This window comes from Neofelis nebulosa, chromosome 2, assembly GCF_028018385.1.
Source record: "Neofelis nebulosa isolate mNeoNeb1 chromosome 2, mNeoNeb1.pri, whole genome shotgun sequence".
Classification (NCBI taxonomy): domain Eukaryota; kingdom Metazoa; phylum Chordata; class Mammalia; order Carnivora; family Felidae; genus Neofelis; species Neofelis nebulosa.
Genome location: NC_080783.1, coordinates 150,904,246 through 150,924,919, shown reverse-complemented (window position 1 = coordinate 150,924,919; position 20,674 = coordinate 150,904,246). Strand labels below are relative to the sequence as shown.

At 38.0% G+C, this 20,674-nt stretch overlaps 1 protein-coding gene and 1 non-coding gene across 10 annotated transcripts in view; one reads left to right on the top strand and one right to left on the bottom strand.

Annotated features, from left to right (window-relative positions):
- The window catches only part of SSX2IP (SSX family member 2 interacting protein), a 43,573-nt gene that overhangs the window by 18,112 nt on the left and 4,787 nt on the right, over positions 1 to 20,674 (bottom strand). For 6 of the 9 annotated variants that reach the window (XM_058716784.1, XM_058716785.1, XM_058716787.1 and 3 more), the window contains exons 2-5: positions 4,293 to 4,424; positions 3,219 to 3,388; positions 2,538 to 2,750; positions 158 to 268 (exon numbers count right to left, since the gene is read on the bottom strand). In XM_058716784.1, the coding sequence (XP_058572767.1) occupies positions 158 to 268; positions 2,538 to 2,750; positions 3,219 to 3,388; positions 4,293 to 4,335 (537 nt within the window). In that variant the 5' untranslated portion in view covers positions 4,336 to 4,424. Of the gene's footprint in view, positions 1 to 157; positions 269 to 2,537; positions 2,794 to 3,218; positions 3,389 to 4,292; positions 4,425 to 7,124; positions 7,148 to 19,434; positions 19,487 to 20,674 lie in introns of those variants that run through there. The other 3 variants (XM_058716781.1, XM_058716788.1, XM_058716782.1) reach the window with 3 other exon arrangements.
- LOC131505770 (U6 spliceosomal RNA) lies at positions 5,267 to 5,373 on the top strand. Its single transcript, XR_009258546.1, has one exon. It is a non-coding gene; the product is annotated as a U6 spliceosomal RNA (small nuclear RNA).

Below are 20,674 nucleotides of genomic sequence, written 5' to 3'. Positions count from 1 at the left end.
TAAATATGCTGCAGTGCTGTAGAAAGAGGTCCACCATACCAATTTGACAAAGGATGAATTAATGATACTTGTTTTAAAGTAGCCGTTATGGTCACCTCAAATCAAAAAAGAAAAAAAAAATTCACTCAAACTTTGTCTTCAATAACTGACAACTCACTTCATCTTTTTCATTTTTCAGTAGCTGATGCAAATTCCGGTTCTTGCACTGTAACTGTCTGTCTCTTTCCTGAAGCCCAATCATTTCTCTCCTGGAGGTTTCCAGTTGCTCCTAAAACATCCACATGCAATCCTGATTAAAATTAACACAGACTCAGAGCAAATGAATTTTTAGAAGAACAGTCTAAACAATGTACACATACTAGGGTTCGCTAGCTAAAACTGCAGTTCAATGGCACACAAAATGTTTAGTTAAAACAATTATTCTCAAACAATACTATAAAGTTATAAATTTATTTAAATTCCAAAATGTTGTATGTATCTGACAAAAGAGTTTCAAAGCGGATCCCCTGAAAGGCTCTTTACTTATTCAAGTGATGCTGCCACTGGACACTTTTAAAATTTCCTTTTAGTACTTTGTAACATTGCTACAGCACACTCTTTGAGAAAGAACCAAAGTGATTTGGAGCTAAGTCTAAAGAAGATGGGTGACCAAGCAAGCAGCAACCCTTCAGGTCAAAAAAAGTGAGGCTCAGCACAATACTAGTTCTCCCTTGCAAGTGGGAACCTCTGAAGATTTCCTCCAGAGAGGAACGGCAGCATTGCTGGAATCAGTATGGGATAAGATGCTCACTTTGAATTCATTCCACACATTCCGTGAGGAAATGTGCCAAGTTCTGCATGAGACCATTGGAATATTTTTAAAAGCCTCTTATCTTTATAAAATAGGAAACCCACTCAACTTATGGCATAAGTGACCATAAATGACAACTTGCACAATCTCTTTAACAATGGATCTCAAGATGATTTAGGAATTTATAAAATTTAGGAATACAACTTGGATAACTAAGGCTGTCAGAATTTTTGGCACCTTCTTCTCTGGAGTGCTGAAAGCTTCCTATCATGCCAGACCATTTGGAATGGCTGAACTTAAAGGCACTGGGCCAGTTGACATGTCCCACATATGTCAAATCAGATTCACTCTGAGTAATTATCAATGCTTTACCTGAACTCACTATCATCCCTGCAAATCTGTATACCCCCCTGCTATATCACTTAATTCAGTAAATCATACCATCATCCTCTGTAAAGCTGACAGAGACCTGGCTGGTATCTTAATTCATGACTCTCTTTACTCCCCCAATTCAATTTTTCATAGAATTCTACCCATTTTACCTCCTAAGTTTGCTTAATATCTCCCTTTTACCATCTCCACTGGCAAAACCTTTCTGGCCTTAGCAGCTGCTAAGGCCTGCTAACAGCTGTCCTTTCCACCATGCCTTCTAGGCTCCCTACTTCCACCCCAAACACAAATCTACACCTCTCCCATAATTTCTCCACCCTACTGCCAGACTGGTATCTCTACATGATGCCCACGATGCCTTCTCTTACATTCCTTGGTGCCTCCAGGTTTCTGCACAATGCGCTCACATCATCTGACGCCTGGGTCCCAGCCTCACCTATCCGTCTTCATTATAATCATATCGTTCAGGTCCTACAGGGCTATTATCTGTTTCCTAAAAGTAAAATCCTCTCTCATACCTCTATGCTTTAAACAGGTTGCACCCTCTGCCTAGAATGTCTTTTCCAAACATTAGCAAATCTCTACTTATTCCTCAAACCTGAGATCAGTGTTAAGTCTCTGTGAAGCCTCCTTTTACCTCCAAGAACAATTAATGATGCAAATAATCTTAGTTCAATGTATCGCCTTCCACTGGACTACAATCTCCTTGAGAGCAGGGACTGGGGTTCACTCCTCTGTAAACCCATTGAGCCTAGCACACAAAATACTCAATAAATTCTCCTCAACAAATTGAATGAATCATATACTAGGAGAGATCAGCAACTTTTGCCACTGAACACACTTCTGTCCACAGAGAAATACCTGATTTTGGCCCAGGTCAAACCCTGAATTAGAAGACTTCCTGGAAAACACTCTATACTCTGGGCTGTCCTAATAAGCGAACACTCCTTAGGGGAAAGGCTAAACAGCCCCCGGTTATCAATATCATTGCACGATTATTCACTATCTACTTAAAAAACACTCAGCCAAGGTTATCCAGATATAAAAAGTTTTAATGCAGAATTACTGCCTTCTTAGGCTTACAACTCTGAGTCACTCTAATTCATAAGACCTTCCATAGGCCTCTCTGATTAAAATTAAAGTACTATCCACAACCCACAGCCTTTTTATAACCTGGAGGGTATTCCAACTACCCCCTCCAGCCCACCACAGCTCCCCTGTCAAAATAATCTCTAGCCTGTAGGCACCATAGGATGTACAGAGACCTAAAAATATTAAACAGAAAACATTGTTATCATTTGGCTTAGCTTATGAGATATCTGCCTTATTGAAATACAGGTTGACATGCAATTTCTACCTTAAGTTTTGCATAGCAGTTCTGCAGATGGTCCATATCACTTCCCAGTTTCAGATTCTGTGTTTCTACATTTTCCTGAGCTAGAAGGTTCTTCCGCTGAAGTACAAGTAGCTCATTCATACAATTTAAAACAGCAACTATATTTAATTCTCTCTTTGTGTCTTTACCTTTGGATTCTTCATATAATGAAGGAAAACCGAAAGTAGTCAATTCCTGGTAGGAGAAAATGTTTTCCTCAAAGTTGGTTATCAGACAACTAAGTATAGAAACAAAAGACAGAAATATTTTCTGAGAAATCATAAAAACTACCCTGAGTTAAGAAAACTGTAAATATCCCAAAGGACAAAGAACAGAGAGAACTGGGCTCTTTTAGCCTCTGCTCTGCAATTGCCTGTATCCTGGAGCAAGGCACTCAGGTTTCTGCATCAGTAAAATAAGGGAGACACTCCAAGTGGAAGAGCCCCTAGGGTGATGTGCAGGCCAACCTGCTCCTGACAAAAACATTTACCATGTATCCAGACTAGATGATCACGGTGGTTCTCTGCATTTCTAGTGTGTTTAAGTCCCAGGCCGATACATAACAACATACATGCGCTTAACAAGTGTTTTTCTCATAACTTCGATATGTTCTATTATATAACATGATTTATGCTATTCTTCTCACAAAACATTTTTTTTTACCTGATCAAGATATGAAACACTTTGTTCAATATTCTCCTCTGTGCAGAAGGCACTGAAAAAACTGTGCACATTTTTTGATAAAGGTATTGAAGAACATAGCACTTGCTGTGAGTATAAACTTGATGGAGACATCTTTGTTTCTGAGGTATATTGACAGATATTTTTGCTTTCTGAAAGAATAAAAGGTATTTACTTAAACAATTTATAAAACACATGCAAAGAAAACTATCTCCGTTACCAAAGATGTTGAATTATATAAATATTTTTTTAAATTTTCAAATTCAGACAAAGCTGGTTTTTGTAAGAAAACTACACAAAATTGACCCTTGAACACTGCACTGACTTCCAACACAGCTGAAAAATCTGTATATAACTTCTGATTCACCAAAATTTAACTACTAATAGCCTACTGTTGACCAGAAGCCTTACGAATAACATAAGCAGTTAACACATATTTTGTACGTTACATGTATTATATACTGTATTCTTCCAAAAAAGGAAACTAGAGAAAAAAAAGTGTTATTTAAAAAACCATAAGAGAAAATAAATATGCAGCATGGTACATTTATCAAAAAAAATTCTTGTATAAGTGGACCCACAAAGCTCAAATCCATGTTATTCAAGAGTCAACTGTACTTTTTTTTCAAAAAGATACAACTATCAAGTGCCCTTAGGAGGCATGTTAAGATACAATAGATTCTTAGTTTATACTATTTCAGATTTATAAAAATAACAGAAAAAAACCACCTATGTCAAAGTTTATATATTAAAGGAATAAATCAAAGTGTACTGAAGTAGCCAATAAACTCATTTCAAATGCATAAACATTTCTCTCAAAAATAGTAACAATCAAACTCATCATCCGTCAAAGGCATTTAATCCCACTTAAGTATGGCACAATTCTTAGCTTTCCCAGATAATTTTTCTCAAAATAAAAATTTAGATATTTTACAATTATTTATGTCTCTCTCTAGTCACATCTTCAATATCTGTGGTAAATCATTTTACAGTTTCATTTAAAAATCCACCTTTACAATTACTGATTTAGCTTATACTTATTTTAGACTCAGGTACCTGAAGACAGATCTGGATCTGTAACAGTCATCCACTCTCCCATAGCAATCACCAGAGCCAGGGTACCTGAGGAACCAGTTCAGCAGTGAAACATTCAGTCCAGCTGCTGTCACTCTTCTATGTAGGCATCTCCTTAAAAAGCAAATCATAAAATAACAGCATTTAACCAAAAATAAAAGCAAATATAAAATCAATGTGTAAAAAGAAGCATTTTGCATTATTTACTCTGGCACTCCCATGGTAGAGCAGAATGATAATCTGTGGCCATGTATGCACGTGTGTGTATGTGTGTTTAAGAATCAGGAGTAAAGAGGGATGCCTGGGTGGCTCAGTTGGTTAAGCATCCAACTTTGGCTCAGGTTATGATTTCACGGTTCATGACTTAGAGCCCTGCGTCAGGCTCTGTGCTGACAGCTCAGAGCCTGGAGCTTACTTCGGATTCTGTGTGTCCCTCTCTCTCTCTGACCTTCCCCAATTCACACACTGTCTGCCTCTCTCTCAAAACTAAATAAACATTAAAAAAAAATGTTTTTAATTAAAAAAAGAATCAGGAATAAAGAGTTCTAGTAAAGTATTCATATTTTTTCATATACAAAGTACACAGTACATGATTTGACTCAGAATATAAATCTAGGTACAGCATTGTTGTACTAATAGATATTTCTATATTATATTCTCTAAGATAAAGTACAAAGCATTTATACAGATAAGAGAAAGAAAAACTTCTTAGATAGCATTCTCATTTTTTGTTTTTACTAACTATATTAGCAAAAAAAAAAAAATTTTAATTGCAATTCCCAGTGGTGGCACAGATGTAGAAAAAAGCATACTCCCATACACTGCTCGCCACAAAGATCACACCAATTTATACAACTACCAGCGATCTGGCAATATGTACCAAATCTTAAAAATGAAAACACATTTTGACCTAGAAAAATTACTTGTAAAGTTTCACCCTGATAAAATAATGATTTATGCTCATTTCAACAGCACATATACAAAAATTGGAACAATACAGAAAAGATTAGCATGTCCCCTGTGCAAGGATGACACACAAATTTGTGAAACATTCCATATTTTTTATGTGGAATTTAAGAAACAAAACAGATTAACATGAGGGGAGAAAAAAGAGAGAGAGGCATAACAGGAAAAAAGACTCTTAACTACAGAGAACAAAATGAGGGTGATGGAGGGAGGTGGGTGGGGGGATGGGCTAGATGGGTAATGGACATTAAGAAGGGCACTTCTGATGAGCACTGAGCATTGTATTTAAGTGATAATCACTGGATTCTACACCTGAAACCAATATTACACTCTACGTTAACTAACTGGAATTAAAATAAAAACCTGAAAGTAAAAGAAAAAAGATTTGTACAAGGATTCATCTACAAGTTGTTCTTGAAATCAGTAATAGCTTGTATGTTCCACAGGAGACTGGTTAAATAAATGACACATTTATACAACAGAACACCTTTAAACACAACCATGTGGAGTTAGGATGGTTAACAAATACATGAGAGGCCAGAAATATGTATGAATGAGGTGGACTAAGTATAAGAACCTTTCATATAAGTTTCAGCCTACCATCATTTCCACTTTTTTATAAAGAAAAATGGAAGAAATAAATACTTCTACACCATAAAAAAATTCAAATGAAATTTTGTGTAATCTCCTAATGTTAGAAGCTAATTAGAAAATTATGCAAGTACCCTGTGGAAGGGGCAGTGGCTGGAAGGAGGATGTGAAAGAGCCTTTTCCACAGTGATCCGAGATGGCTGCACAAGTATACACATTAGTACAATCCTTCAAGTTGTACACTAAAGATCTGTGCACTTAACTGGATGTAAGTTACACTCCAAACAATATTTTTTAATAAGCCAAATAAAAGGCCGGATCTGGACTATGAAACAAAGAGTTCGCAGCCCGTTCTGAATATTTAAGATTATGGAAATATTCATAATGTAATACTGAAATGAGAGGAAAATTTTCATTCATTCAATATATTTTTAATTGTGCTACTGTGTGCCAGGCACCCTCTTCTAGGCACAGAGGAAGCCCTGCTCTCAAGTTTACATTCTGGGGGGGGGGGGGGGGGGGTAGAAATAGATAATGAGACAATAAATTAACCTAACACAGAGTGATAAGAACTATAAAGAAAGCTAAGCACAGTAACCTGAGGGTCCTGGAGTGGGGGTATCTAGATTCATCAAGGAAGGCTGCATCGAAATGTTGACATTTAAACTGAGACCTAAATGATACACAGTCAGCCACAAGATGTTCCAGCCCAGGTAGAAGAAACGAACTTGGTAAGAATGAAAACCATAAAGAAGGCCAGTATCTCTGAAGTACACAAGGACAGATGGTAGGAAGGTAGATTTTCTCAAATACTTTGAGCAATGCAAAGCCATGGAAGGCATTTAGGCAGTAAATCAACAGGATCTTCTCTAGGCTTTGAAAAAGATCACCTCAGCTCCTCTACCCCCTGAATATATTGCAGGTGGGCAATAATGGAGGCTGGAAGATATGAGGCTACTGCATGAGTTCAGGCAAGAAGACACTTTTACATTACAGCTTGAACAGAAATAGACACAGGTAGATAAATTAGCGATGTGTTTTGGAGATAGAATCTTCAGGACTTGGAAGATGGGATGAAAAATACACAGAAGAGAAATCAAGGATGATTTCTAGGTCATAATAGCAGCCTATAATACATACTAATGCAAATTATGTTATCTGCTGTATTACATGTTACAATGTCACACACATACAGGTGGTACCCAATCCGGCACCAATTTTTGCTATTTTTCTACTCATGTGCCTTAGTAAGAGCACCTTGAACTATTTTGCACTTCCCTCTGTCCTTAAATGGGTGCCTTCAGGAACAGGATAAGCAGGATAAAGGTCTGCACCAAGAAAGACAATGATTTCACTTTTTGGTTTCAGAGCTAGCAGCCATAAACAAAACAGGATCTAAGGGACAATAAACCCGTCTATACCAGCCCAGCTCTGCTTTGGTTAAGTTACTTAACCTCTCCAAGCCCTACTTTCCTCACTGGTAAAATGACATAATAATGGCTTACTTCATGATTTTCCCTGAGGATTAAGTGAGCTCAAGAACATAAAGAAGTACTTAGCACACGACTCGGCATATGGGACACACATAATTACTATGAGTTGTCATCATCACCATCACCATCACCATCATCTGGACACAGATCTGGACTGCTTGAGATAAATGACAGGAGATTCCATAATCTATGTAACAAAAGGCACTGTTGCTCTTAATGATAAAAGCTGAACACAAATCCTGAGAAAATGTGGAGGCAGATATCCTCATAAAAACACAAATTTTCAGTGGGTTAATTCTTTGTAATCATTACATAGAGGGGAGGCATCATATCAGAAGAAAATAGGCACTTTCCCAAGCCCTTCTTGTTTTTGTTTTGTTTTTTTTAAATAAGACACAATACTGCCTTAAGTACCTTTTGTCTTCATACATAACAGAAAGATCAAACACCAAAATGTTTGCTATACATCCATTCTTTAAAATTGTAATTTAAGTCAGTTATTCTTCTTCTGTGAATGTAGCTCTGTCCACTGTCTACAGGTTTAGAGAGTGAATTTGTTAATTAAAATAACAAAAACAATAAGAAACAACCAACTGTGAAATATTCAGGTCTAGTTAAATGTTCACAATAAAAACCAAAATTCCACTTTGAAGCTCTACCAAAAAAAGAACTTAACCAACAGTATCTGACTTCACACAATCTAAAAGTTTCTAAGTATCCTCTTCTGTTCAATGATGCACCAAATTATACGCCAGAATGCTAGTAATAAAAGAAGTTGCCCAACCAGACTATTAATCAATATACATCCCCAAACCAAGAGACTAAGTTAAGCAAGTTATTTCTAGCTCAACCACAGCTAAATTTCAGTAAGGTTACCAACTATTTTTTATAAAGATATTATAATAAATTAGTATTAACTTCAAAAGATAAAGAAAAAAGCTAACAGGAATATCTCTGCTCTGCATAAACCTAACACCATCACAAGTATTTCAACTTTGAAAGCTTCAAAAGCAGCCAGAAGGACCCCATTAAAGCCAAGTGCTGAAACACACAATGAAAAGTTCCACATAATAGATAAATCAAGTCATAGCAAATCATTACACAGTGAACCATGAGCACCCATGACAAGTCACATAAGAACAAACTTGGTTATACTAGCATTGTTATTATAGATTCACTATAGAAGGAGAAAAGGAAAAGGTCTACAGTAAATCATTTCACATTCAAGTAAACTGCAACCCCCATTTCTCTTCATATACCACTGGTTAGGGAAGCTGTCTGGATTCCAAGACAGATGAAATTCATGAATGAATTTTATGAGCAAATCTTGAAGATTAAAGAATTTAACCATCCCGTAAAAGTCCTTTCATTCATCTAAAATTGTTGAGGAATAACCTTGAAATAAATTAAAGAAAGAAAACATCTATAAAGTAATCCATAAAAATTCTTTCTCCTATCCTCTACATCAGAGAGTTTTATTCCCTCCTCGTGGGTAACATATATATATATAGACATCTAAAAAACTTTCTTGATTCCAAGTATTTCTCAATGTACATTCCAGTAAGTCAGTCTACATAACAAAAAATCTTACTAATTTCAGCAAAACTGCAGTAATTTCTGTAAAAATGTTACCTTACTCTTTTCTGAAGAACTACTTTGACTTCCTTAATATGTTGCCAAAGTACCAATGCCATATTTCGGGTATAAATAAGCAAGGGTACTCTAGTCTTTCCTGGGTAAAATGATTATGCAGAACTTAAGAATTGTCTAGTGGCATTTTCTAGGTTAGAATCCTAACAGAAAATTGGGAAATAATAAGACATCTGAAATTAACTGTACCCTTTATGAAAAATGAAGACTTTAGTAAGTTTCATAAGTTTATCATTCTTCATGTCAAAGCATTTTCTTTCATATATATTTATCTATATTACAGACAGAAAACTTGGGCTCAGAGAGGCCAACAGGATTGCCTGAGGCCACATTTCTGGTTGGTTGTGAAGCCTGGACACAAATCTGTCTTCAAAATTGCTCTTTTCACTCTGTCACCAGGTAACCTTTCCACACTGTTCACGCAAACCTCTATAGAAAGACAAGAGTTAAAAGTAGAATAGAATAAAAAAGATTTCCATCAAATTTCTTAAAGAGAATGAATCCCATAGTTCACCTGAAATCATTCTACTCAGAGCATACAGTCCTTAAAGGAACATATCTACTACCTAAATTGAGGCATATGCGTAAACTTTTCTGCTATGCCATAAACAACAGCTTTTTTCCTCATTTAGAAATACTCTGCTTTCAAAAGGCTTAAAAACAATTCTCAGAAATGAATTCAGTTCTATAGAAAGTTTAACGAGGGTGGAATCACTCATCTTACCATTTTGTATTCTAGAGTAAATATTAAGACAACATCAAAACCAAAAGTTTGTAGATGTTTAGCAAAAACATTTGTAGTTCAGGTTAATTACACCCATTGTTTTTTGTTGTTTTGTTTCCATCAGAAAAGTTCCTTGGCTGGTTATTGCTCTTCCTTTTATACAAAAGACTCTGGGGGGTCTCAATATACAATAATCACTTGTAAAATTTGGGAGTAGGCAACCTCTAAGATGACTCCCAGTTACCCCTGCTTCCTGGTGTGCACACCTTTGGGCACCCTTGCTCCTTGAATGTGGGCTGGATTCAGTGGCTAGCTTCTAACAAAGGGAATACACCAAGAGGTGACAAGATTTCTCTTCCATATTTGGGTTATAAAAAGGCTGTGGCTTCTGTATAGGATCATTTACCACCCACTGCCTCTTGGATCCCTTTTTCTGTCATATTGTGAGCAGAGGCCAATGTGGCAAGGAGCTGATGTCTCAATGTCTCCAGCCAATAGCCAGTGAAGACCTGAAGCCTGCCTAGACTCACAGGAGTGAGGTTAGAAGTAGATCCTCCCCCAGTCAAACCTTGATGACTGCCGCCTTGGTCAACATCTTCACAGCAGCCTAGCGAGGGATCCCGAGCCAGAGGCACCCAAATTAGTGATGGATAGAAATTGGGAAATAAATGTCTGTCGTTTTAAGCTGTGAAGTTCTGGAGTCATTTGTTATGCAGCAATAGATGACTAATGCAAGTAAAAAAAATATGTATACATTTTGCGTCCCTCCTATAACTTACATGTCTCTAGCTGAAACGTAACTAAAGTGACATCATATACGACAAGTGCAACAATCACCTTTACGACAATATCATCCAGTAGGGCAATTCATCTGTCCATATTATTATAGGCAGATGCCTCCCACGACTAGTTTATGAACGTCTACAGGAAGTTATGAACTTTCCTATAGGGTTGGGATCTTTGTATCAAACAGTGCCTGAAACAAAGCAGGTGCTCAATAAATGTTCATAATGAACTGCATCCCACATTCGGCCCACTCACTTCCAACCTGTGTGCTCCACCTGGGCTTTCGTCTCTCACCTAACCCCAAACTAACGCTTCTTCAAAGCCCAGAACAACCACCATCATCCCCTCTGCACAGCTCACGAAACTCTATTCTCTAGGTCCTCTGTATACTTACTAATTTGTGTCATCGTTCCTAGCTAGACTCTCACGTACTACAATTTTTACATTCTTGTATTCCCTCCACTGATCTTAACAGACAGAACAATACTCAATAACTGATGATAAATTAACATGTTCATTCTGGGAAGCAAAGGAAAACAGCAATGGAAAAGATGCAAAAGATGTGAGTCCTTCAGAGAAAAGTATTACTCTCTTCATCCCCCAAATCTCTAACACAACTACCAACTGAAAAAGAGCTCAGCAGAAACATAAGTAGTATCTTGATTACAAGATTTCCTTCACACAGTACAATATTTTAAGTGTTCTTTTCAAGTTCACTTGAAATTCAAGCTTGAGAAGGTGCAATTGCCTACCTAATCGGAATTCTAAAACTTCAATCAAGTGTCAGAAAATAATAGCTTTTCATTACAGGAATGTAGTAACACTCACTATACCATCTAGGCTTCTAAATATTGCACAGGATTTGTCACAAACAGCTAATTAAAGTCTTCGCTAATATCTCACAAAGTTAGAGTCACCAAATTGTCAGGTTAAGAAAACTGTTAAAACTATGTCTTTATGTATTCGTCCTATCTTACAAATTCACTCATAAAAATTAAAAATTCAGTTATCAGCATATTTTAAATAGATGTTATTACTCTCAAAAAGCAAATGTTATTACTTTAAAAACTAATACTACTATCTATATTTTTGCTCCAAAGAAGACTACAGATTTAAATTCCATTATAAATACTTCTACTACCTTACATAAAACCACTGAGGTTTGCATATCAGTGTAGAAACACACCAAATTCAACTTAGAAAATCTATCTTTTACAAATTTAAAATCTAAAGTAACTCATCTGAGTGGCACAGTTTAAAAGTATAGAAATTTTCCACAGAAACAAATTCCTCATAACTTAAGTTTGAATAGATATTTGGATGGCTGAAACTCCAAACGTGGCATTCCCTTAACCATCCCTTCTGTTGAGTCTGTGGCTACGAGGAGGCCTGAGAGTTCGGGAGTACAGTGCCAACAGGGAAAGCCTCACAGGCCTGAGCCAGACAGACTAGGATCACATCCTGACCAAGTCTCTCCAGCTGGTTTCCTCACCTGGAAAACGGGGTAGCACTCTCTTTTTGGAGGGTGGTTGTGGGTATTTAATGACATAATAGGTGAAGAACTAAGCACAGCATAGCTAGTAGTTAAGGAACTGATTTAACAAACATGTGCCAGAGGCTGTTCTAAATGTTTTACATATGTCAATTCTCACAACAATCCTGTATCATTTCCTTTTTACAGATAAGGAAATTAAGGCACAGAAAGGCTACCCACCCCCTCCCTAGACTCCAGAGCCCATTCTCTTAACCAACACATGCTGCTGCTTTAGTGGATGAAAGGCTCAGGAAGCAATACTCCTACCAATTATTAAAGGCCACCACTCATTAATCCACATCTCCAACTGGGCAAAGACTGCACAACATAGTGTGAAGACACAAATTATGGTCAAATATTTCGTGCATATCCTTTTGGGTTGAAGGATACAATCTTGGTGAAGCTCCAAGCCAGAATCTGCCATTAGAAAGCCACCCTCTTAGTAGCTTCGGAAGCAGGGAACCACATGCTATATTTTAAACTTCTTATATACACCCTTGAACTAACTGTTGCTGCAGTATGAGTAACAGTATGGTATAATGGTTAAGAGCACAGGATCCAAAGCCAGACCACCGGGTTTCAAACCCCGGTTCCACCACCCACAAACTAAGTGGCCCTGGACAGAAATCTCTGAACTTCATTTCCCTCATTTGCAAAAGGAGAGTATAGAGTCTTTAGTCTCAAAAGATTATTAGATGGGTAAATATATTTAGTTTTAAAAATTATTTAATAGCCTTATTAAAAGTTTATGCATGTGCAGGGCTTCACATAAGGTCTTGGTTACATGGTAAGTGCCCAGTAAGTACTCAATAAACGTTAGCTATTATTAGATACTTTACTAACTTGGAAAGATTTTACGATATTTTGTTAATAATAAAAAAAAAGTTGCAGAACAATTATCTAACATGACCTTATTTGGTCTTTAAAAAACTCCCAAAACTATATGAGTATATAGAGATAGATATAAATTCTGCTCTATAAAGATAGAAATTTGCTATAACAGAAAAAACTAGAAAACGAGAACAACCTGTGAGTAGAAAAGGGAGGGGGAAGAGCCAGACTTTATCCCTTTCATTTACACACAGATCTTATGCGTAATCGTTAGTTTTTTGTGTCTTCCAAGTTTTCTGTAAGTGAATGTGTTTTCCTTACAATGATGAAAAAAAAATCCACGTTTTTAAAAGGCAATTACAATGATAAACATCTGTAGTATCTTAACAAACAAAAGCAAGCAGCCCTGTTGGGCAAAAACCAGTGAGAAATTATACAAAAGTCCTACAGCTACTCAGATAATCAATTATGTAAGGGAAACAGAACTTTAGCAGTGGTCAGTAGTTTGTAGTTTTAGATGGCTATCTATCAGTCTGTAAAAATTTGCAATCTGTAAAAGGCTTCTATTACTACATATCCCATCATACAAATGAGCAAGCATACCATAATGACAACAAACTGGAGACAATCTAAACGTCCGTCAATAAGCAGTTAAATGCCAATACAGATAGTTTAGCCAAAAGATGGGCTACTTTGGGATTATTCAAGAAGATCTGCATGTACAGCATGAAAAAAAACCCCAGTATGGATAATATCAATAGTATGATCACCATGTTTCATTAAATCAAACTATATAAATACTACCCAACTCTAGGAGAAAGGTCTAGAAAAGTTACAAACTGTTACTAACATGACAATCCTGTGGGATGAGATGGCTGGGTGTAGGGCGGGGTGGACCCTACCTCCATTCACTTCTTTAATAGGACATTTTGATATAGCTGGAGTGTTTTAGGAGCATGGATTATTTTGTAGTATCTTTAAAAGCAGTGGGCTCATGCACAATTAATGATAATGTATGAGGAAGTACTCCCACCTCAATCCCAGATGGTAGCATCCCTACCCTTTAGTGGAAATATCAACTTAGACAAATGATAAGCTCTCTCCACCAATCAGTTACATTTCTAGCACCTATCCCACCTACTCACACGTACAAGTGAGCAACGGTGACGCAGTCTTCACAATGATGCCCTGCTTTGTTGGAGTATATCCATGGGGATCTAGCCCATCAGGGAAGACCATCCCCCACTGCACTGCTGTGAAGAGTAAAGACAGAGTACTGGCACACCTAGCAAAAGGGACTATCCCTCTGGCTCAGTTATAGTCTCAATTTGGTAGGAGACAGAAGGGAAATAGATTGACACGGATTTATAACTATTAAGATTCTTTTCAAAAAAGAATGCTCTTACTCTATTGATCTTCTATGACTCAGCAATAAGATGTACTTCCTTGCGTCAGGAGAGCAGTTTATTAAGTTACATAAGGTATGTACTCAGAGATATTCCCCATCACCTGATACTTCATTATACACTGACTTGCACTGCTTATGTTTTTATCTGTTCTGGTCATGGCTCCCCAATCGAATTGTTAGTTTGTTTCAGGACAGTGTCACTTCAGGAAGCTGCACAGGATATTGAAACAGCACTAGACCAGGTGTCAGGGGCTAAGGTTCTTGGGGCCACTTCTGTCATTCACTGAGCAACCTTGACCTAGTCATCATTTCTCTGGTTTTCAGTATCCACATCTGCAAAATGAGGAGGCTGAACTAGGTGACTTTTAAAGAATTTTGAGTCTATTAACTATATTTTTTTACATTTCTCATGGGACCTAATATGGAGTTGAGTACAGCTATTCATATTAAAATTTCCTCTTTATAAAAATGTGCACACATGGTCTTCATAACCGTATGTTTAGCAAAAGAGATTCTACCTAATTCTAACAAGATTAACTTTTTTTTTTTAAGTTTATCTATTTATTTGAGAGAGAGAAAAAAGAGCGGAAGGGGAAGAAAGAGAGAATTCCAAGCAAACTTCAAACTGTCAGTGCAGAGCCTGATGTGGGGCTTGAACTCACAAACTGTGAGATCATGACCTGAGACGAAATCAAGAGTCAGACACTTAACCCACTGAGCCACCAGGTGCCCCTAACAACAATAACAATTTATTAAGGATAAACCATTAACTAGGAAAAATTTAAAGCATTTTAATATAATAACTCATTCAATCTCACAACAGCCCAAATAGTTATCTTCCCCCACCCCATTACAGATGACAAAACCAAGACCCAGAGGGTTTTCTTGCCCAAGGTCACACAGCTAGAGTCTGACAAAGCCAACATTCAAACCCAAGTAGTCCAACACGTGAATTATTACACCTTACTGTCTTTATTGTAAGAGAGGAGGGAAAACACAGTATATGAGCTGCTTTTCAAACTGAACACAAACATAAGTACTCACTTTTCTGCCAAGTCACCTTGAGACTACATTACAATAAGATAGTAATTATTCCAACTGAGCAACTGGGATGTGAAATATATAAGCACAGACAAAACATTCCATGTTATAGCAATTAAAATTTTTTTTAATTTTTTTTAATGTTTATTTATTTTTGAGACAGAGAGAGAGAGAGAGAGAGAGCATGAACAGGGGGAGGGTCAAAGAAAGAGGGAGACACAGAATCCGAAACAGGCTCCAGGCTCTGAGCTGTCAGCACAGAGCCCGACACGGGGCTCGAACCCACAGACCGCGAGATCATGACCTGAGCCAAAGTCGGATGCTTAACCGAATGAGCCACCCAGGCGCCCCCAAAAATTTTGTTTTTAATCTAGTGAATATAGACCCCAAATTGCCAAGCTTTCCTGGAACTGCCATTCCCTTCTGTTTGTGTTTCCAGGTCACTTTGCATTAACTTTTTTTTTTTTTTTATATTTACCTTTGAGAAAGAGAGACAGAGCATGAGTGAGCAGGGAAGGGGCAGAGAGAGAGGGAGAGAAGTAGGCTCCAGGCTCTGAGCTGTCAGCACAGAGTCAGATGCAGGGCTCCAATCCTCGAACTGAAGTTGGATGCTTAACCGACTGAGCTACCCATGTGCCCCCACTTTGCATTAGCTTTTACAACACAGATCTCACTGTAATGAAACTTGTCTCCCACTACCTAAACTGACCTACTGGTCAAGAGGCCTGGCATTGTACTGTTTGTACTCTGCTTTGCTATGATGTATCATACATGAGCCATGGTAGGTAGGATCCAGTAAAACATTTGCTGAATAAATGTCAATTAGTTCAATGACATATTAGTGTGAGGTATGCTACTTTAGTATGATGACAGACAAGAACCCACATTTAAGCCATAGTGCATCTCAGAATGGCTTTCAATTCAATCTTGATTGGTGCCAGCTCATAGAAGCAGCAAGGTGATCTAGTGTACGAATCAAGAGCATGATAATTTAGGGGCGCCTGGGTGGCTCAGTTGGTTAAGCGTCTCCGACTTCGGCTCAGGTCATGATCTCACAGTCCATGAGTTCAAGCCCGCGTCAGGCTCTGTGCTGATATCTCAGAGCCTGGAGCCTGCTTCGGATTCTGTGTCTCCTTCTCTCTCTGCCCCTCCCCGGCTCATGCTCTCTGTCTCAAAAATAAATAAAACATTAAAAAAAAAAGAGCATGCTAATTTAGAGACAGTATACCAATTTCAAATTCTTCCAGTATACATGTAGGAAAGCAACAATCATATTCTTACAAGAGGATTGTTAAGAACAAAAGAGAAGCACTGTTTTAAAATTTATCTTACTTTGTAAGGTTTAAAGTCAGCTAAGAAGTCCAAATAAAAAAGTTACCATTTATCAGTACTTTGTTCCTAAAATAATTACGGTAACAACACATAGTAAAGGCAATGGAAACAGCAACAACAAAAAACCCACCATAATTCATGAATCTGTAATAGTGTAATCATGTATAAGAGCTTTCTCAATGATTCAGCCCAAATTCAGTCATTGGTTATAGTTCTCAAATTGTGGTCTCAGGATGGGCATCAGTAGCATCTAGAACTTGCTAAAAATGCAAATTCTCAAGTCCCATTCCAGGTCTAAAGATTCAGAAACTGTGGGAGTGGGACACAGAAAATCAGTGTTTTAACAGAAACTCCACAGGATTCTGATGCATCAAGCCTGAGAACGTGGCTTATACTCTACAGAATGTGTTTCAGTGTAAGTTAGTATTCTATTTATGCACTTAGAATATGGAATACCAAAAAGGAATTCTTACCTATGGGTGCTACAGAATGGATTTTTGAGAATAATGTAAAAGTGTTCCAGAGTACTACATGAGGGTTGAAAATAACAGTCCTAGAGAACCTGGCTAAGGCTCAACAAACCTTGGAAGGTAGCAAGAACCTTTGAAAAACAAAGTTTGGCAGCTGAAATTCATATATCCCATTCATATACTCTACAACCGAGCAAGTCCCCTTATAGGTATAAATCCAAGAGAAACTTGTGCATCTCTGTGCAAAGGGGCATGAACATAAATAGTGACATTCTTTTTTTTTTTTTTTTTTAACGTTTTATTTATTTTTGAGACAGAGAGAGACAGAGCATGAACGGGGGAGGGCCAGAGAGAGAGGGAGACACAGAATCAGAAGCAGGCTCCAGGCTCTGAGCTGTCAGCCCAGAGCCCGACGCGGGGCTTGAACTCACGGACTGCGAGATCGTGACCTGAGCTGAAGTCGGCCGCTTAACCGACTGAACCACCCAGGCGCCCCATAGTGACATTCTTTATGAGCCAAGTAGCACAAGAGCATAACCCTGGGGCAACCCAAACACCCAAGAGCAACAGAATGAAAAAAAAAGTGGGGCATGTATGCAAAACAGAGTATTAGGCAGCAATCAGAAAATCCCAGAGACACACAACATAGAGGAGTCTCAGCAATACCACATGGATGAATTTTGCATTATAGTAAGTGAAAAAAAAGTCTCAGAAGACAGGGCACGTAACATAGTTGTTAATTGTGTATGTGTTTGGAAAACCCATAGATGCCATAAAACTGTATTTTAAAAGACACCAAGGGAATGATGAATATAAGATTCAGTAAACAGTTGCCTCAGGTGAGACAGGTAGGGAAAAGGGCTGGAAGGGCCTATATGGGTATACAGAGGTTATTGTCAAGGCACTACTGTTATGTTAGGTGGTGCCTATTATTAAAACTAAATAAATAGACTAATTATGAGAATGTGTCCTGAACCAAGAATATAACTAATTCTTTGTATGTGAAGTCCTTTAATTTTTTTTTAAATATATAATGTCCCTCAAATATGTCAAACACTAAATTCTACCTGGTCTGGCTATGAGGCACCAAGAGCCCTGGGTCCTCAGCCTGACAACTCCTAAGGCAGGGATTAAGCTGTTTTGAGTCACAGGATCTAAAGCTAGTGATTCTTCCCCCTGAAAGTATAAAAACAAGCAGTTTTGGCTATAGTTTCAAAGATGTATGAAGCCATACAGATCTACAAAGGATGCATGGACAGGGAGTGAAGAACTGGAACTCCTATGCCAGTTAATTACAAGAAACCAGTAGGAGAGAACAACTCTCAGCCGAGTGGCTCATCAGCTATGCCATCCTTACCATGGCTCTAGAAAGGAGCAGACAGAACACCATTTATAGATGGAAGAATCTGACACAGATTAAACTAACTTGCCCAGTTACAAACCTGGGAGCAGGAATGAAAATCCAGCTATTTAATAATATGGAAGGTAAGAATAAAAACTAGCTATTCATGATTCCAAAGCCTCACAGATCCTGGCCTCCTCTTGACACTCAACACGTATCCCAAGCAAATGATGTGAATTCTGCAGGCCCATCTCTTCATTATAAAATAACACAGCTGATGATGGGTTTACTTATTGATGATTTCTAAGATGTCTTCTTGCATTTTATATTCTAGATCTTTTGTGTGGGGATATTTCTAAGACTTGGGTACAGAATAGAAAGAATAATGTTGAAGGTGCCAAACTTTAGACAGGAAAGTACAGACAAGCAGATGACAATCTATTGGCAAAGGACTGACACACTCAAGACTGGGACCTTTACAACCTAGACTAACTCTCAGATGAAAAGCATATGCAATAGCTGGTACTCATCTTGGATTGTAAGTAGCTACTGGCCACTCATTAAAACCCTATACATGATTGTATGTAGTGCTAGGATTCCTTTAGAGCAATATTCTTCTAGCAATCTCAACCCAACTCGATGTTTCCAAAACATTAAGGTTCCATTCTCGGCAGCCCTGGCACAAAAATGTTAATAGCCAACTACACAATTAATGGTCAGGGCCCGGCTGATGGACTTAGCCATGATGATGAGGATCATGAAGGACAGATAAACACTTTGGAAGTTGGACTGACAAACACGATGACAAGTATACAAAAGGGAGGCATTTATTCTTATGCGAAAATCTGTCTTTGGTACTAGGCAGGTAACAGTGTCACTTAAAGAGAACAGAGGAATAAGATTAATAAAATCAGGTGTAGTTAAGTATGTGATAATGAGCTCAGTGTAGAACTTACCGGGTTTAGAGATGCCCTCATGAGACATTCAAACGGGGATAAACTCTAGGGCCTGGAGATCAAAAGACATCAGGGCAGATTTAGGAGTCGTCAGCACATATGTGTACAGAAAAGAAGAGGCAGCAGAAAGAACTCTAAAGAACATTAACATGTAGCAGGTGAGTGAAGGGAACCTGGATATATACTGGGGGAGATAAATACTGGGGTAGGGGGGGTGGACTCTAGGAAAGCTAAGGGAAAAGAAATTTTTAAAGAAGAGGGGGTAATGAACAGCAGCAAAGGCCATGAAAGGGCAAGATCTGAATAAAATATGGTGGATTTGGCAATTCGTGACTTTATGACAAAGGTGAAGAAATCAGATTTCAGAAAAGTGATGAGCAAATATGAAAAGGAGACAATAAATCATTTACTCAAGGTTAGTTTCCCAGAATGTGAAAACTGAGTTCCTTACATGTGGAGACTTTATTAGATGCTCACAGATCTGCTAGCAACTCAAAAAAATAAAAACATTCTGTCCTTAAGTTAGTTCTTATTCAATTGCAGCATTTTTATATCAAATAGAAATACTAAATAATAAATGTAAGTTATTTTTCTAGGCACCATTATGGATATTAACATATTATTTAATCACAACTCTATGAAGTATGTATTATTCCTAACTTACAAATAAGATGACTAAGGACAGAGAAGATAAGGTCAAGTAATAACTTGCCCAAGGTCAAAGTAGTAGTAGAATGGTCAAAACCAAAATTCGACTCAGGAGAGTTAAGAGGGAGGGAAGGGAATATAGGAAGCAAGAATTAACAGATGAGAGCTGTAAATATTATTGGCTAACTGGCTGTAGCTTAATTTCTACTTAAGAACTTTTTTTTTTGAGATGGGGATGGGGGGGAGAGGGAGAGGAACAGAGGGGGAGGGGGAGAGAGGGGAGGAAGGGGGGAGGGGGGGAGAGGGAGAGAGGGAGAGAGGGAGAGAGGGAGGGGGAGAGGGAGGGAGGGAGGGAGGGGGAGAGAGAGAGAGAGAGAGAGAGAGAGAGAGAGAGAATATATCTTAAGCAGGTTCCACACCCAGCAAGAAGCCCGACTAGGGGTTTAAGCTCACAACCCTGAGATCAGGACCAGAGCTGAAAACAAGAGTCAGAAGCTTAACCAACTGAGCCACCCGGGTGTCCCAAGAACTTATTTTTAATTTAAAAGGCAATTTGTGTCTTCTCTCATCTCGGAATCCTACAGTGCTAGGG